The following is a 17243-nucleotide window of genomic DNA, read 5'->3' as shown; positions in this document are numbered from 1 at the left end:
TCATCAAGAAGTTTCGAGGCCTAAGAACCAGAACCAACTCAAAAAACAAGTACCCATTCCCGATGAACCTCGGGTTAGTGAAGGTCTGGTGACACCAGTGCCGCCGCCTCATTCTGGCCATTTGCCGCCGTCGATGGACCATATGGACAACTTTCAAGCTTATCAGGACTCGACTGGTTGGTCGCAGTCAGTGCGCACTGATGTAAATCGACCGCCATCGTTGGTTGAAGCTTTGGAAGAGTTTTATGAGGATAGTCATCGAATGGTGGTGGGAAAGGATAGGGTGGACTTGCTGGTGAGAAGTGTTAATGCTGCACTCAAAGAGATGCACCAACAGAGTGCGTTGAAGGAGAACCCAGGTGTAGATCCAGCCCAGAAAACAGGGGATGTCTGTACAGAAACAGAGTATGGAGTGAGTGGTGCGCAGCCAGCTCAAAGGCGACTGGATATGGAACCAAAACCATGGGTGAATCTATTTAAAGGTAGTATACTCCCTTCTAAAGGTTTTGCGTTGAATTTTATTGCTCCCACAGTTTGTGATGGCACACCCATAGCTGTACTTGATAAGAATGAGATTGAAAAAATGAATGATCTGTGGGGAAATGCAATTGTCATGTATGTGGTTGGGGAAAAGCCTTCGATTGGTGCTATATTGAGATTCATTGCAAAAGAATGGCATCAAGTTGGTAAACCTCAGATTTTCCTCCATGATGAGGGCTATTTTGTAATCAGATTTCAGTCGAAGAAGGACAAGGAATCAGTACTGGTGGCTGGTCCTCATATGTTCTTTGGCAAACCTATGATTGTTAAACCTTGGACAACAAGTTTTAATTTCCAGGAGGAAATATTGAGGGTTGTTCCAGTGTGGGTTAGATTTCCTAACTTACCTCTGAGCTGTTGGGGGGGGTGATTCATTGAGAAGAATAGGGAGCTTGCTTGGAGATCCTCTATTTGCTGATGAATGTACTTCTAAGCTGCAAAGAATATCCTTTGCTAGAATTCTCATTGAGGTGGATGTAACTGGTGACTTGCCTAAATCTGTGCAGATTCAGGACCCTATGGGTAACATTGTTAAACAGGTGGTTGAGTTTGAATGGCTTCCACCTTATTGCCAGAAATGTAAGAGTGTGGGACATGACTGTACTCAGAAAAAAGTCAATACTACAAGGTTTAGGCCAGCTGATGTTCAGAGAAAAAAGGTTGTGAAGGTGTGGAAACTTAAAGCTGTGCAGCCAGTTCTTGAACCAAAAACTACTGATGAGTTGAATACTAATAATGCTGTACATGAGGATGATGGGGAGAATGGAGAGTTATCTGTTAATGATAAACCTTTTACTCCAATTGCTCCAGTTCTTGATGAAGGGTGGAGAGTTGTTTCAAGGAGAAGAAGAGATATCAGAACTCCAGCTCAGACTGTGGGGCATGCTGAGGTCCATTTGAATGGGGAGGATTTGGTTGTTGGTAGTGATGGAGTGGAATTCCCAACTGATCCACCATGAACATCTGTACCTGGAATGTGAGGGGATTGAATGATCCCATTAAAGTAGTTGAAATAAAGAAGTTTTTAGCTAGTAATAACATTAGTGTTGTAGCTTTGTTAGAAACTAAAGTTCAGGAGAAGAATAGTAGTAAAATTCAGAAGAAAATAGGGGTTGGGTGGCAGTGGATTATGAATTATGAGCATTCTCCTAGGGGAAGGATTTGGATTGGATGGAAGCATGCCTTGGTTTCAATTCAGCTTCTCCATAAAACTGAATTTTGTGTTCACTGTAATGTTGCTACAAAGAATGGCTTGTTTAGTACTACCTTTTCAGCTGTGTATGGTTTACACTCTGTTGATACTAGAAGACCTATGTGGAGAGAGATTACTAACTTCAGTAGTACTGTTAATTGCCCTTAGCTAGTCATGGGGGATTTCAATGCAGTTTTATTAGCTGCTAATAGGGTAAATGGCAATGCAGTTACTGAAGGAGAAAGTAAAGACTTTGATAGCTGTATGGATGCTGCAGGGTTGGCTGAGCTTAAAAGTTGTGGGAGTTACTACTCTTGGAGCAATAAGGGACAAGGTAATTTGAGAATTTGTTCCAGAATAGATAGAGCTATTGCTAATGCATTGTAGCATTCTATGTTTGTTGATGCTGTGGTGGATTACTTGCCCCCAGGAATATCTGATCACTCCCCTCTAGTTATGTCTTGTAATATTCGCCTGGGAGGAGGGAGTAGACCCTTTAAATTTTTTAACTATATGGCAGATCATGCTCTTTTTCTTGATGTGGTTAAAAAGGTTTGGGATGTGTCCTGTCCAAGGAGTGGTTCCATGTTCAAGGTATGGACTAAGCTTAAAGCAGTAAAGCAAGGATGGAAGGAGCTTCATCACAAAGATTTTGCTAAGCTTGATGAGAGAATTGAGGGGTTAAGGGCTGATTTGGGTCAAATTCAGACTCAGTTAGCAGCTTGCCCTACTGATAGTAATGTGCAACAAAGTGAGAGGGAGTGTAGTGAGACTCTTAAGAAGTTCTTGCATATTCAGGAGAGTGCATATAGACAGAAAGCAAGAATTCAGTGGCTGCAAGTAGGAGATTCTAATTCTAAATTCTTTTTCAGTGCAATGAAGGAGAGGATAGCTAGGAATAGCATTGATATCTTGTATGATGATTCTGGAAAGAAGCTAAGCACTACTCAGGACATTCAGGAGGAAGTTAGCTCCTTCTATAAGCAGTTGATTGGTACTGCAGCTAGCTCATTGATGGGTGTGGATGTTGGGGTGGTTAGAAAAGGGAAATAGCTTTCTGCTGCTGATGCAGAAATGTTAGTGGTTCCTATCTCAGATGCAGAAATTGATGCAGCTATCAAAGGTATTAATATCAATAAAGCTCCTGGGCTTGATGGTTTCAATAGTTTGTTCTTTCTTAAAGCTTGGGAGATTGTGAAAGCAGATGTTTATGAAGCAGTGAGAGAGTTCTTCAGAACTGGAGTGATGTTAAAGCAAGTGAACAACACTTTAGTTACTCTTGTGCCTAAGATGCAGAATGCTTCATGTGTGAAGGATTTTAGGCCAATTGCTTGCTGTTCAGTTGTTTACAAAATTATTTCCAAAATTCTTACTGCTAAAATGCAAGGTGTTATTGGCACAGTTGTAAGTTGTTCTCAATCTGGTTTCATCCCTGGTAGATCTATTTCAGATAATATTTTACTGGCTTGTGAGTTTTTGAAGTGCTATTCTAGGAAACATGTTTCTCCTAGGTGTATGATTAAGGTGGATCTGAAAAAAGCTTATGATTCCTTGGAGTGGCCTTTCTTGAAAACCATGTTGTCAGGGCTAGGATTCCCTGTGAAGTTTGTGAATTGGGTGATGCAGTGTCTTTATTCTGTTTCTTATTCTATTCTGATAAATGGTTGTCCCACAAAACCAATTTCTGCAAAGAAAGGGTTGAGACAAGGTGATCCCATTTCACCTTACATGTTTGCTTTGGGTATGGAATATCTGTCAAGGTGTCTTGCTGCACTTGCTGATAATGCTGACTTCTCTTATCACCCTAGATGCAAAAAGTTGGATCTCACCCATATGATGTTTGCTGATGATTTATTGATGTTCTCCAGAGCTGATGAGAGTGCTGTGAAAGCTCTTTTTGATGCTTTTACCAAGTTTTCCTTGGCTTCTGGTATGGAAGCTAATTTGCATAAAAGTGAAGTTTACTTGGCTGGTGTTTCTGCTCATGTTGCTTCCAATATTGTTAGCTCAATTGAGGTTCCCCAGGGATCTTTTCCATTCAGATACTTGGGTGTTCCTCTCACAACTAGGAAGCTTTCTTTTACAGACTGCAAGCCTCTCATTGATAGAACTGTTGCTAGAATCAAGAGTTGGACTTCTAAGTTTCTATCCTATGCAGGTAGGTTACAGCTGGTGAAATCTGTTCTCTTTGGTATCCAACTCTACTGGTGTCAGATTTTTGTTATGCCTAAAAAGGTGATGAAAGAAATTCAGAGAATTTGTAGATGTTTCTTGTGGACTGGTGCTGATGCAGATTCTAGGAAAGCTTCAATCTCTTGGGAGCAATTGTGTTTTCCTAAGAGTTGTGGAGGGTGGAATCTTAAAGACCTAACTGTGTGGAATAAAGCAGCAGTTTTGAAGCACTGTTGGGCTTTAGATTTGAAACAGGATAGGCTATGGGTGAGGTGGATTCATGCTTATTACATTCAGCATAGAGACTTCTGGACTATGCCAATTCCTAATGGCTTAACTTGGTCTTTGAGGAAAATTTGGCATAATAGAGAAGTGTTTCTGCAGGCCAATGGAGTTGATCAGTTTGTGCAGGCTGGTAAATTCAGAATTCAGAAAATGTATAAGTTTCTTCATCCAGTTGGAGCTCAGGTGGGATGGAAGAGATTGATCTGTAATAGCCATGCTAGTCCAAAGAGTACTTTCATTATGTGGCTAGCAGTGCAGAACAGGCTAGCTACAAAAGGCAGATTGATAAGATGGCAACTGAATATTGATGGTACTTGTGGTCTGTGTCAGCTGGAAAGTGAAAGCTTGGAGCATTTGTTCTTCTCTTGTTCTTATTCTAAGGAGATTTGGAGACAGGTTCTGCTTTCTATAGGTGTGACTAGAACTGTGTTGCCTTGGCATGATGAGGTACAGATTGTAGTGAAGAAAAGCAGAAGCAAATAGAAGAAGGCTTGCAAGTATAGTATAACTTTCATTGAGTCAGTTTACTGTGTCTGGCTGCAAAGAAACTCTAAGGTGTTTAGGGATCATGTTGATCCAGTCAAAACTGTTGTTAGCAACATTATGTTTAATGTTGAGTGTAGATGTCAGTAGTGGCTTCTGTTTGCTTTAGCTAGCTTGTGTTGGTTAGCTTGGTGCTTTGTTGTTTCTGGTGGACAGTTGGTGTTTTCAGAGTTTGTTAATACTCTGATTACTTGGTAAATAAAGCTTATTATTATTTGCCAAAAAAAAAACATGTCATGTAGTTTATGATAGGCTTCTATGGGTAGTATTTGCGCCGGCTTGGTACCGCTTCTATCGCAGATCCAACACATGCCCCGGTCGAGGTAGTGCCTTCAACAGACGAATTTCGCCCAAGAGGCCAATCACGATGTAAGCCAAGGGGGCATGCACCAATGAGAGGGACCTAGTGGGCGAGCGATTGGGTTTGGGACAGGTGTACTACTAGCAAAAGTGCCGAGTGGAAAACATTCGAAGCGTATGCACCCCCCAGTTGGCGATGGGTATCCTTAGTCCCAACTCCCGAGATGAAACATCTAAGGGAGCCAAGATTCGTTATGCGGTTCTGTCCGTTCACATTAATATGCTGATTTTCAGGTCGTCCCAACTTGATGGGGAAATAAACGCGGGGTAGGATCGTTTCACCCTTCGGCTATTTCGATTACCTACGAGCACGAGTATTTCCTTCACTATCCCCAGTGGAGTCGCCACTGTGAGGGGGTCGAAAAAGCACGAGGCTAATGCGTGACCTCGTCCCTCGTGGGTGTGACGCTTGTTTTTGTCAAATCAAGTGTAATTGGATTTCCTGTGAGTTTACACCCAATTGACTAGTAATATAGGAGTCGCCATTCAGTTTTTAACGACAATAAGAAAAACAAACAAAACCCGGTTATCGTGACATAAAGGGAGTGCAATTATGTTTGACCACGACGGCCATAGGTTCCCTTGTGATCCCTGGTGTGGGGATCTCCCAACGTACACCCGCAGGGTAGAGATTGAGGGTTCGGGGGAATGTAACTACCGAGAGGAGTACTCGCTCGTCGATAACTCGAGAGGCAGGATATCCTTACTAGCTCAGCATAAATAATTGAAGGGACATGCGTTAACTATTAAACTAATCTGAGTAGATTTTAACAATATGCAACATATAATACTAGATCGAGCGCGATTATGTGATTTAGATTGTATTAAGGGACCTAGCATGATAATCAAATTTCCCAAAAATATTATCTTTATTAGGCGTGATAGAACAATCAGATTCAATTAGTTTAACAGTTCATAAAAGGCGAGGAAAAAGCAATTAAATCATGGAAAAGGGACACATTACGACGCACCCTTGAGAGGTGCGTCACGGTTCTCAGAAAACTAACCAGTTTGGCTTTGCTATTTCTCCTTTTATTTAACGAATCTCAAGTTACGGGACAGGATACGTTCTGTTCGATTTTTGGATCGATTGCGACATAACGCGGGATCAATTTCGCAGCGTGAGGCTTAGGCTTAGGGGTTGGAGTCAATACTCAGAATATGAATTGTGTGTGTCCTTTTCACGTCGAACTTGGGGCTATATTTATAGAAAAGAGTTCGTGGAAAGATAGAATTTTAGAGCTCTAATCCACGAGGAATTAGGAAAGAACACGTCCTAGGTAATTTCAGCGCCCAGGGCTGGGCGCCGAAATCTTCGGACTCTGGGCCGTTTTCTTTGTCAGATTCGGACTCTTAGAATCCGGAGTGTTCGAGACTTGTTCCAGTCTTTTAGTGCGTATTAGCTTTATGACGGGATGCGTCTGGGCCCGTTACGAACTCTAGGCTCAATAGGATTTTAATTAATACGTAACTCTTACTTTCGAATTATACTAGGAATAGGATTCCTCTTGCAAATTTCTATCTCATTTAGGATTTATGTTGGAGTGCAACACCTAATTCTGACAGGTTTCTATCTTTTATGACTTGCCACTTTTAACAACTACCCATTACGGCATGTACTATTTTTAGCAGGTTTCCATAATTAGCAGGTTTCTATAAATAGCAGGTTACGGGTGAAATAAAAAGGGTGATTGAGATTCGTTATTTTATAGGAGATGCGTTGCCAAGTGGAGATTTATGTTCTCATCATCGAACCTTCCCTTTCGGGAATGGGGACAAAAGTAGGTGTCTACACCAGACATTTCAACAAAAAGGTCAGAACCCGAAACATCAAAGAAGGCGAGCTTGTCCTAAAAGCCCTTCGCAAAAGCACCATGGACCCAAGGGAAAAATTCAAACCCAACTGGGCAGGCCCATACATTGTCAAGAAGATCCTCTCCGGGGGAGCAGTCGAACTAACAGACATCGACGGAACAGAATTCAGATCTCTTACCTGTTAGGTTATGATACATATGACAATTCATAAATCATGCGGAAAAACCTTAAAGCCAGGAAAGCATATTATATTCACATAATCATTTAGCATAGTATTGATGCATACATGTTGTAGCGTGCCTTCCCTAGATGCGCCCGAACCGAACAAGAACAAGTCTTTAGGACTACAAATATCGTCCCTCCGTAGATAGTCCACAGTACGTCCGGATCCGCCTCAAGTTAGACCAACTAGAATCGCCCTTAAGGTTGCTAGGATTTTCGGCTAGTGTTTGCAAGTGTATGGCTAATTTTATTTCAAAAACTTACCCTTTGAATACTTCAATCGTTTCTGCAAATAATGACCCTAGGCCCTTATTTATAGAGGTATGGAAAAGGAACTGGAATCCTATTAGGATACTAATTAGTTAAACTAGAATCCTAGTAGGACTCTAATTAATTAATATTTATCCTTTTAGGATTAGGAATTTAATCATCAAACAAATCCTATACAATTTAGGTTTCGTATGTGAACACAAACTCTACACGAGCATGACCTACGAGCGTGCAGGCCATGCCCTCGCACAGCCCACACGGTTGCTCGGCCCACGCGAGCCGCAAGCCCACGCGAGCAGCAGCACAGCTCGCAGCCCATTGCTGCGCGCGCTGCCACGGCCTGCTGGGCCTGGCCTTGCGCTGGGCCTGGCGTGGCCTTGGCTGTTTGTGTGGCGCGCTTGGCTTGCTGGGCGATGGCCTGGCATCGTGCTGGGCCTTCGTCCGGCAGGCCTCGTCCGATGCTTATTCGTACGATACGCTTCCGATTAAATTCCCGGTTCCGGAATTCATTTCCGATACGAACAATATTTAATATTTCCGATTCCGGAATTAATTTCCGTTTCGAAAAAATATTTAATATTTCCGTTTCCGGAACTATTTTCCGATTCCGATAATATTTCCGATTCTGACAATATTTCCGTTTCCGGCAATATTTCCGATTCCGGCAATATTTCCATTTCCGATAATATTTTCCGATACGTACCATGTTTCCGTTTCCGGCAACATCTACGACTTGGATAATATTTATATTTCCGATACGATCCATATTTCCGTTTCCGGCAATATCATCGTTTCCGGAGTATTCATTTCTTGCTTGTGACGATCTCAGCTCCCACTGAAACCAAGATCCGTCGATTCCGAATATCCATAGATGGAGTATTTAATGCCATTAAATACTTGATCCGTTTACGTACTATTTGTGTGACCCTACGGGTTCAGTCAAGAGTAAGCTGTGGATTAATATCATTAATTCCACTTGAACTGAAGCGGCCTCTAGCTAGGCATTCAGCTCACTTGATCTCACTGAATTTATTAACTTGTTAATTAATACTGAACCGCACTTATTAGACTTAACATAGAATGCATACTTGGACCAAGGGCATTATTTCCTTCAGTCTCCCACTTGTCCTTAGGGACAAGTGTGCATTTCCTAATTCCTTTGTCGCTCGATGCTTGCTCTTGAACATAAGGTAAGAGTTGTCATCCTTATTATGTCCAGAGGTGTTCCTCGGTTTCAGAGTTCAACTGATCAAATAAACAGATAATCATAGCCTATGATTCATCCGAGCACGGCCATGCATTTCACAGTTTCTAGCTCTCCGAGTGGCCTTGTACAACTTTTAAGCATCTCATCCCGATTTATGGGAGGACAATCCCAATCTTGCGATCTTGAGATTAGACTTCGTTTGATAGTTTTTCCCGCTCAATCGAATGTTGAATGAATTGTTGTTTGCCATAGTTAAAACTACAATTGAAAAGAATAAACAAATAAATAACCATTCACAGTTTCTCTTAATAAACTTAAATTCTAGCATACATGCATAATTCAATGTTCATTAAGCATTTTATTCAAGTTATGTGTTCCGGCAGGTGTGAATAAAATGATTCCAAGATCCTAAAATCATTGAAGAACTAAGCACAGTTTGTCGACTTAATCCTAAAACATCTTAGGTAAGCAAAAGCCTTTTGCTAATAGTCTAGAAACTATTCTTGGTTGATAGGTACGTCTAAGAACTTATTAGGTAAACCTATCGATTTTGCCACGACATAAAAGGACTCCTTACTTATATCGTTGAGTTTCACCAAAACTAACATGTACTCACAATTATTTGTGTACCTTGCCCCTTTAGGGCCAATAAGTAACACCTCGCTGAGCGAAAACTATTACTAGATTGATGTAAAGGATATCCAAGCAAGTGTATATTTTGGCATGGCACCTTTTAACTCAATTTTAAGTTTGGAACTTAAGGCTCTTACTATGTTGGTTAGATTTTAAGTGAACTAAAATCCTTAATCATGCAACATAATCAAGCCGTATTCTCATGCATTTTAAGACATATTTAAAGCAATAAATAACTTAAAACATGCATAAGATAAATGTGATCTAGTATGGCCCGACTCCATCTTGAAGCTTCAACTTCAAAGTCCGTCTTGAAAATCTCCGTGGGAGGCACCATTTTCTTCAAATAGAATAAGCTATAATTAAAACTAATTACAACTATTTGATGGTACGCAGACCATATTTGAATTGAAAAACAACTTTGGTACTTTAGACCAATTACATTCAAATTAATGGTACGCAGACCATATTTTCTATCCTATTTGGGCCATACTAGTCACTTCATAACCTGCAAAATAGTACATATACAATATATACCATTCACCCATTCATTATCATGAATGGCCCACATAGCTGGTTAGTAAAACACATTATGCATCACATAAACATTTGCAGCAATTAATCAAGGGCATCAATAATCTACAAATTATTCAGTCCTTATTAATTCTAATCAAGTTGTTTAAACCTTAAGGATTTGTAGACCTAATCAAGAGTTTATGACCAAAAATGCTCCCACTTAAACCAATAAATTCATATGCTTTACTAATTTTAAACATAAAAATGTATTTCTAGTCTAACCGGAAACATACAAATTTAATTAAAATTTAAAGCTCATATAAATTTATAATTGAATCCAAAAAGTTTAATTTAATTTTAGTCGTATTTAAATTAATTCATGATTTTAATTTTAGTAAAATAATTAGAATAAATAAAATTTATTATAATTACAATATTCAAAATTAAAATCCAAGAAAATAATTTAAAGGATTTTTTGGTATTTACTACCTTAAAAATACACCACTTTTGTATTTACTACCTTATGAAATTTTTATTATAAATTACTACCTTAAAGTATGATTTTTTTTGCAATCACTACCACTTTACGGTTTTCTCATTTTAAAATTGAGATATCTCATTCGTTTCTTAATCATTTTAAGTGATTCAAAGCCCATTCTTCTCGTTTATGTGTAACGATTCCATAGGGATCTTGCTTTTAACATTTTGTAAAAGGTTAAACATATTAAATATTATCTTTAAAACTTTAAAATATTTATGAATCACCAAACGAATTATTTTGAAATGCCGTTCTCAATTAAATCCTTATAGAAAAAGGAAAATAATGAACTTTGAATCACTTTAAACGGTTAAGAAACGAAAGAAATATCCCAGTTTTAAAATGAGAAAACTGTAAAGTGGTAGTAAATGAAAAAAAATTGGAACTTTAAGGTAGTAATTTAAAATAAAAATTTCATAAGGTAGTAAATACAAAAGTGGTGTATTTTTAAGGTAGTAAATACGAAAATTTCCTAATTTAAATTATTAATTTTAAAATTAATTAAAATTACGTAAACTGAAAATTTCAAATTAAAATTTCAAAACGATCTAATCGCAACGCAACAATCCCACGCAACGCACGCCCATGGGCCACACGCACACAACCATCGCTGGCCATGTGCGCGCAGCCCATGCGCTGCGTCGCATCGCTGCTGCTCCCCATCGCAAGGCGCCAAACGAACACGCGAGCCAGTGCTCGCTGCGCGCGCCAGCGCTCGATGCACGCGAGCCATCGCTCGCTGCGCTCGCTTGCCAGCGCTCGATCCATGCGAGCCATCGCTCGCTGCGCGCCTGCCTTTCTCGCACGCGAGCTTGCGCTCATCGCACGAGGCAGCAGTATGCGAGCTGACGCTCGCTGCGCGCGAGCCATCGACGCTGTGCGTAGCGCTCGTGGCACGCGAGCTTGCGCTCGCTGCGCGCGAGGCTCCGCATGCTTGCGCGAGGCAGTGCGCGCTGTGGCGCAGCACGCTTGCTGCGCACACGCGACTGCTCGTGCCTTGCTCTCGCCCTTGCCCATACGCCCATTGCTCACAGCCTACGACACAAGGCAGAGTTGCAGCCTTGTGCTCGTGCACTATGCCCTTGCTCGCTGCATTCGTACCGCATGGGCGACGAGCTCCCTTGCTCGTCGTCGCACGCCCGCACTATACAACACCCATTAAGGGTAACACGTAGCGTCCATTGCTTTGTGCGTGCAAGTTATATGAGCGAATCGCATAAAAATTAAAAATTTATATTCAAAATTAATGAAAAATTAATAAATAATATTAATTTCATAATTTTAGGGCGAAAAATCGAAATTTTATTATTTAATTGATTTCCGATTAACATGGATTCAAGTCTAGGTCATAAAAAAAATTTAAAATTTAACATAAATTTACAATTTTTATGGTGGTTTTTAATCATAGGTCTCTAATTAAATTATAACTAATTATGAAAATCAAATTATAAATTATTTCAATTTTCAACAAATTATTCATAATTACAAATTAGATTGCATAATTAACAAGGCTAGGCATTCAAACTTGTTAAACATATACAGTAGGTCAATCAAAAATTCAAGATTTATCAACAAGAATCGCAAATATTTAATTTAACATCTTAAATTTACGAAATTTTACATTCGAAAAACTAAAACCTCCGAAAAGTCATAGTTAGGCTTCGAATTTGAGAATTCTGGGTTCGGCCGAAAATTACTATTTTTGTCAAAATTTTAGAATGCCTTTTACATGCGGAATTGACACAAAAATCACTCGATTTGGATGAGTAACGAAGAAACTGCCGAAAAACTGCGTACGTATAATTAAATAAACGCAATTTGCAATTAATTAACAATTACGAAAATTAATCACCCCTTTTAATTCTTGCAAATTTGTAATATTTAACCATGTTTATGCAATTTAGATTATGAAAATAATAAGAGGCTCGTGATACCACTGTTAGGTTATGATACATATGACAATTCATAAATCATGCGGAAAAACCATAAAGCCAGGAAAGCATATTATATTCACATAATCATTTAACATAGTATTGATGCATACATGTTGTAGCGTGCCTTCCCTAGTTGCGCCCGAACCGAACAAGAACAAGTCTTTAGGACTCCAAATGTCGTCCCTCCGTAGATAGTCCACAGTACGTCCGGATCCGCCTCAAGTTAGACCAACTAGAATCACCCTTAAGGTTGCTAGGATTTTCGGCTAGTGTTTGCAAGTGTATGGCTAATTTTATTTCAAAAACTTACCCTTTGAATACTTCAATCGTTTCTACAAATAATGACCCTAGGCCCTTATTTATAGAGGTATGGAAAAGGAACTGGAATCCTATTAGGATACTAATTAGTTAAACTAGAATCCTAGTAGGACTCTAATTAATTAATATTTATCCTTTTAGGATTAGGAATTTAATCATCAAACAAATCCTATACAATTTAGGTTTCGTATGTGAACACAAACTCTACACGAGCATGACCTACGAGCGTGCAGGCCATGCCCTCGCACAGCCCACACGGTTGCTCGGCCCACGCGAGCCGCAAGCCCACGCGAGCAGCAGCACAGCTCGCAGCCCATTGCTGCGCGCGCTGCCACGGCCTGCTGGGCCTGGCCTTGCGCTGGGCCTGGCGTGGCCTTGGCTGTTTGTGTGGCGCGCTTGGCTTGCTGGGCGATGGCCTGGCATCGTGCTGGGCCTTCGTCCGGCAGGCCTCGTCCGATGCTTATTCGTACGATACGCTTCCGATTAAATTCCCGGTTCCGGAATTCATTTCCGATACGAACAATATTTAATATTTCCGATTCCGGAATTAATTTCCGTTTCGAAAAAATATTTAATATTTCCGTTTCCGGAACTATTTTCCGATTCCGATAATATTTCCGATTCTGACAATATTTCCGTTTCCGGCAATATTTCCGATTCCGGCAATATTTCCATTTCCGATAATATTTTCCGATACGTACCATGTTTCCGTTTCCGGCAACATCTACGACTTGGATAATATTTATATTTCCGATACGATCCATATTTCCGTTTCCGGCAATATCATCGTTTCCGGAGTATTCATTTCTTGCTTGTGACGATCTCAGCTCCCACTGAAACCAAGATCCGTCGATTCCGAATATCCATAGATGGAGTATTTAATGCCATTAAATACTTGATCCGTTTACGTACTATTTGTGTGACCCTACGGGTTCAGTCAAGAGTAAGATGTGGATTAATATCATTAATTCCACTTGAACTGAAGCGGCCTCTAGATAGGCATTCAGCTCACTTGATCTCACTGAATTTATTAACTTGTTAATTGATACTGAACCGCACTTATTAGACTTAACATAGAATGCATACTTGGACCAAGGGCATTATTTCCTTCATTACCAACCTCGATCAACTCAAGAAGTTCCATGTCTAAGTTCCATGTTCAAGTACAAGAATTCAAATTCAAGTTCAGTAAGGTAATCAGACCTAAGTCCGGCCTGATTCCCTGACGGGACACGTAGGCAACCTCATCACGAGGCCAGGCCACTTTAATACAAAAAAAATTCAAAATTTCCTCAATTAAGGGCATCCTAAAAATCAAATCAAATCAAAATTCAAAATTCAAATTGTTACTGTTTTTATTCCAAATGTGCCAATTCAAAGCAAAGCATGTTCAAGCGGAATTTAATACAATAACTCTTTATTTGGCCCTAAGGCCTTCAGAGCTAATTCAAATACAAAGTCAGGATCAGGTGAAGCAAAGTTCAAAGCCTTTTCAGTTCCTAAACACATTTTCTAAACACATCTTCCAAACAAATTCCAAACACAATTCCTTCTAATACAATTTCAAACACATTTAGCCTACAAAGATCTAGGGTTGGGCGACTATGCTCTCGAGTCTTGGCCCCTTAAGTACTATCCCCTGGCTCCTCCCGCAATCAATGATCAATCTTCCCCTTGCCCAAGCGGCGGGAGAAGGAACTTGCAAGCCTTCCAAGTAGGGAGGACGACGAACCTCCTTTGGATTCCGAATGGTCAAGCACTGGATAGGCCACACTCCCGTCTGAAGGAAATATGTCCTTCACCCAAAGTGCATTAAGTCTAATGCCAAGGTTCAGATTAATTGCGAACAATTAATTCAGTGAGATCGAGGGATCGGTACAGCTAGCTGGAGCAATGCTTCCGATCAGTGAGTTCTAATGGATATTGAACTCACAACTTACTCTTGACTGAACCTACAAGGTCACACCAATGACACGTAACAGATCACCGGATTAAATGAATCGGAAATTCATTTATTAGATTTTTGGGATTTAAGTTGGAAACGTATTATACGATACGACCTTGCATCGGAATCGTATATCCTATCGCGAATATTCGTAAGCTAGGCGAAACGAATAAATCGTAGCGTACGACGGTGATTCGTCGTATACGAAACGATAAACAATATATCGGAAATATATTAAACGCAAATACGAAGAGCGGCCCACGAGCCGAGTGCACGAAGCACTCGAGGCCCATGGGCGAGCACGCAAAGGCCAAGGCAACACGGCAGCGCTGGCCCATGGCCGAGCGGAGCTGCGCGTGTGTTCGCGGGCCTATGCAGCGACACAGCCACAGCAGCGAGGCCCATGGCCCAGCGCGCTGTGCTTGTCTCACGCGTGGCTTGCTAGCCGGCCTTGCCTCCGGGCTTGGTCGGTTAGTAAGGTTATGTAAATAACCTTATGACCTAATTTGCAACTTACAGCAATCACAATTCAGATTACTCAAAACCCTAGAGACACAGAGAACCCTAACTCTCTCTGTGCCTCCAAAGTGAGTTCTTTCCAAAAGGCAAAGTATCTTGATTAATTGTCTAAGCTACGATTATCAAGACGGATCTGATCGTGTCGGTGAACCAAGTAGAGAGACGACAATTGGAGTTCTTTGTTCGTGTTCGTTGACGGATTATTGTGGAAAACACGCTTCGAATGGAAGTATGCTTAATCTGTGCTTTATACATGTTTCCTGGCTTTGGGGATTGTTCCGCACATTTATGTTTAACTGTATTCCCCTACAGTGGTATCATGAGCCTTATGTATTCAAAGCATGAATGAGCATGATTATTATTGTTTTTGCATTGTCGAAATTTTAGGAATTTTTGTTGATTTTTCGGAATTTTTTCGAATTATGGGATTAATTGCGAAATTGGCAGTTCCGAAATCAAAAATATTCGCCTTTTCTATTTTTAAAACCCTAATCTGATGGAAAACGATTTTCTAAGATCAACTCATGAGAATAGAATTGCGAAAACAGGCCTCGAAGCATCAGTTTTTGGGCGTTTTTGTTAATTTTTCATTAAAAATTAAATGTGTCGGACAGTAATTCAATTAAAAGGTCGACCTAAACTACTCGGAATTGCTTGACATTTTGACACAATGTTGCTGGGTACATGCTTGATCTATGGTAAAAGTTTCAGATTTTTCCGATTAGTATAACCCTAATTTTACCTTTTCCCAATTCGTAAAATTTACAACCCTAATTGAATTTTAATTAATTTTGGAATAATAATTCGGTTAATTGGGGAAGATGGTATAATTTCATGGGTCAGTGGCTAATTTTAAAAATTATTGGATTAAAATTTTGAATGGTTTCGTTAATTTTAATCGCACTTAAACCAAATTATTAATAATCTGAAATTTAATTGTTTATGAACGATAGAAAGTTTCGGATTTTATTAATTAAAAGTTCAAACTTTAAAGTTGATTCGATCGTTCTTAAAAGTTTGAATATTGTTAGCCCTTGATTTATTAATTTTACGAAATTGGATTGTCGTTTAAAGTTTATTAAATCGTTAAAAATCGTTGTTTTTCAAAAATTAAATCGTAACCTTTTTGAAAAATAAAATTAATGCAAGTTCGTGAATTAAATTTAATTTTAATTAAGTTGGTCCGTTTTACGAACCAAAAACACGAACGTGGGCATGATGGAAGTATGGCTCGTCGAGCCATACGAGGCCATTGTGCTCGCCGCGCCATACGACACGGGCAGCAGCACAAGGCTGCATGCCTCGTGCGCGCTAGGCAAGGAAGGGGCAGACATGTTGCTTGCGGGGCTGCGACGAAGCAAGCACAAGGCTTGCGACGTCCAGCACACTCGACGCACAACACACACGCACCGCAGGGGCAGCTAGGCTGCGGGTACGCGATGCGTGCGCGCGAGCGATGGCGCGCGAGCGATAGGGCGCGAGCGATGGGGCGGGGTGCGCGAGCAGTGCTCGTGTGCTCCTGGGCCACTCGCACGATGGGCTGGGCCGCGCGGGCAGTGCTCGTGTGCTCTTGGGCCTCTCGCACGACGGGCTGGGCGCAAGCCTATGCCGTTTAATTGAACTTTTTTTTTAATCGTTTAATTAGTTGGGCTTCGTATATTTGCATTAATTTGGGCTAACGGGATATTTAATTTAATATTTTATTTGCTTGGGCCGGGCCGCGAGTTTTAATTTAATATTTCATAATTAATTATCCGGAATAATTATTGGTTTGAGTGGGAGCCACTAAATGAAATTAAAATGAAATAATTATTTTAATTGTTTCGTAGGTCGCATTATTTTAATTAAATTCAATTTTAATTAGAATAAAGTCTAAGGATTAATTATTTGGAAATTGATTAATCTTTTAGGACGCGTTTATGTGAACGTGAATTTTAATTAATTCACGTAAATACTTGCATATTAACATGGGCCATTCGTTTTAGCATACGAATGGGTGAATGCATAGAATATATATTTTATGCAATGCAGGTACTCCAAGTAACTAGTATGGCCAAATTTAGGATAGTTAAATACGGTCTGCGCACCGTTCTATCTTTGAATGTAAAGTTTTAAATATGGTCTGCGTACCATGGAAATTTTGATGTAATTTATTATTTTCAAGTATTTCTAGTTTAGAACTTTAAGTTAGCATTTGAACGAAGATTCAAGACGATGCCAAGCTAACAAGGAGG

General features: G+C 40.1%; 1 protein-coding gene across 1 annotated transcript; it reads left to right on the top strand.

Annotated features, from left to right (window-relative positions):
• The first annotated feature begins 1906 nt into the window (after positions 1–1906).
• Positions 1907–2785, top strand: LOC110778523 (uncharacterized). Its single transcript, XM_056841797.1, has 2 exons — positions 1907–2066; positions 2163–2785. Exons 1-2 carry the CDS (start codon positions 1907–1909, stop codon positions 2783–2785), a joined length of 783 nt encoding a protein of 260 aa, XP_056697775.1.
• The last annotated feature ends 14458 nt before the right edge of the window (positions 2786–17243 follow it).

This window comes from Spinacia oleracea, chromosome 4 (genome assembly GCF_020520425.1).
Source record: "Spinacia oleracea cultivar Varoflay chromosome 4, BTI_SOV_V1, whole genome shotgun sequence".
In the NCBI taxonomy this organism is placed as follows: domain Eukaryota; kingdom Viridiplantae; phylum Streptophyta; class Magnoliopsida; order Caryophyllales; family Amaranthaceae; genus Spinacia; species Spinacia oleracea.
The sequence above is the reverse complement of the archived record's forward strand: the minus strand, read 5'-3'. Positions and strand labels throughout refer to the sequence as shown.

Bases quoted from the DNA above. Each gene is read 5' to 3' on its own strand.
- LOC110778523 (XM_056841797.1), top strand. From the start codon at position 1,907: ATGGGGGATTTCAATGCAGTTTTATTAGCTGCTAATAGGGTAAATGGC. The intron at 2,067-2,162 runs GTAATTTGAGAA...ACTTGCCCCCAG, and splicing joins TTGGAGCAATAAGGGACAAG to GAATATCTGATCACTCCCCT.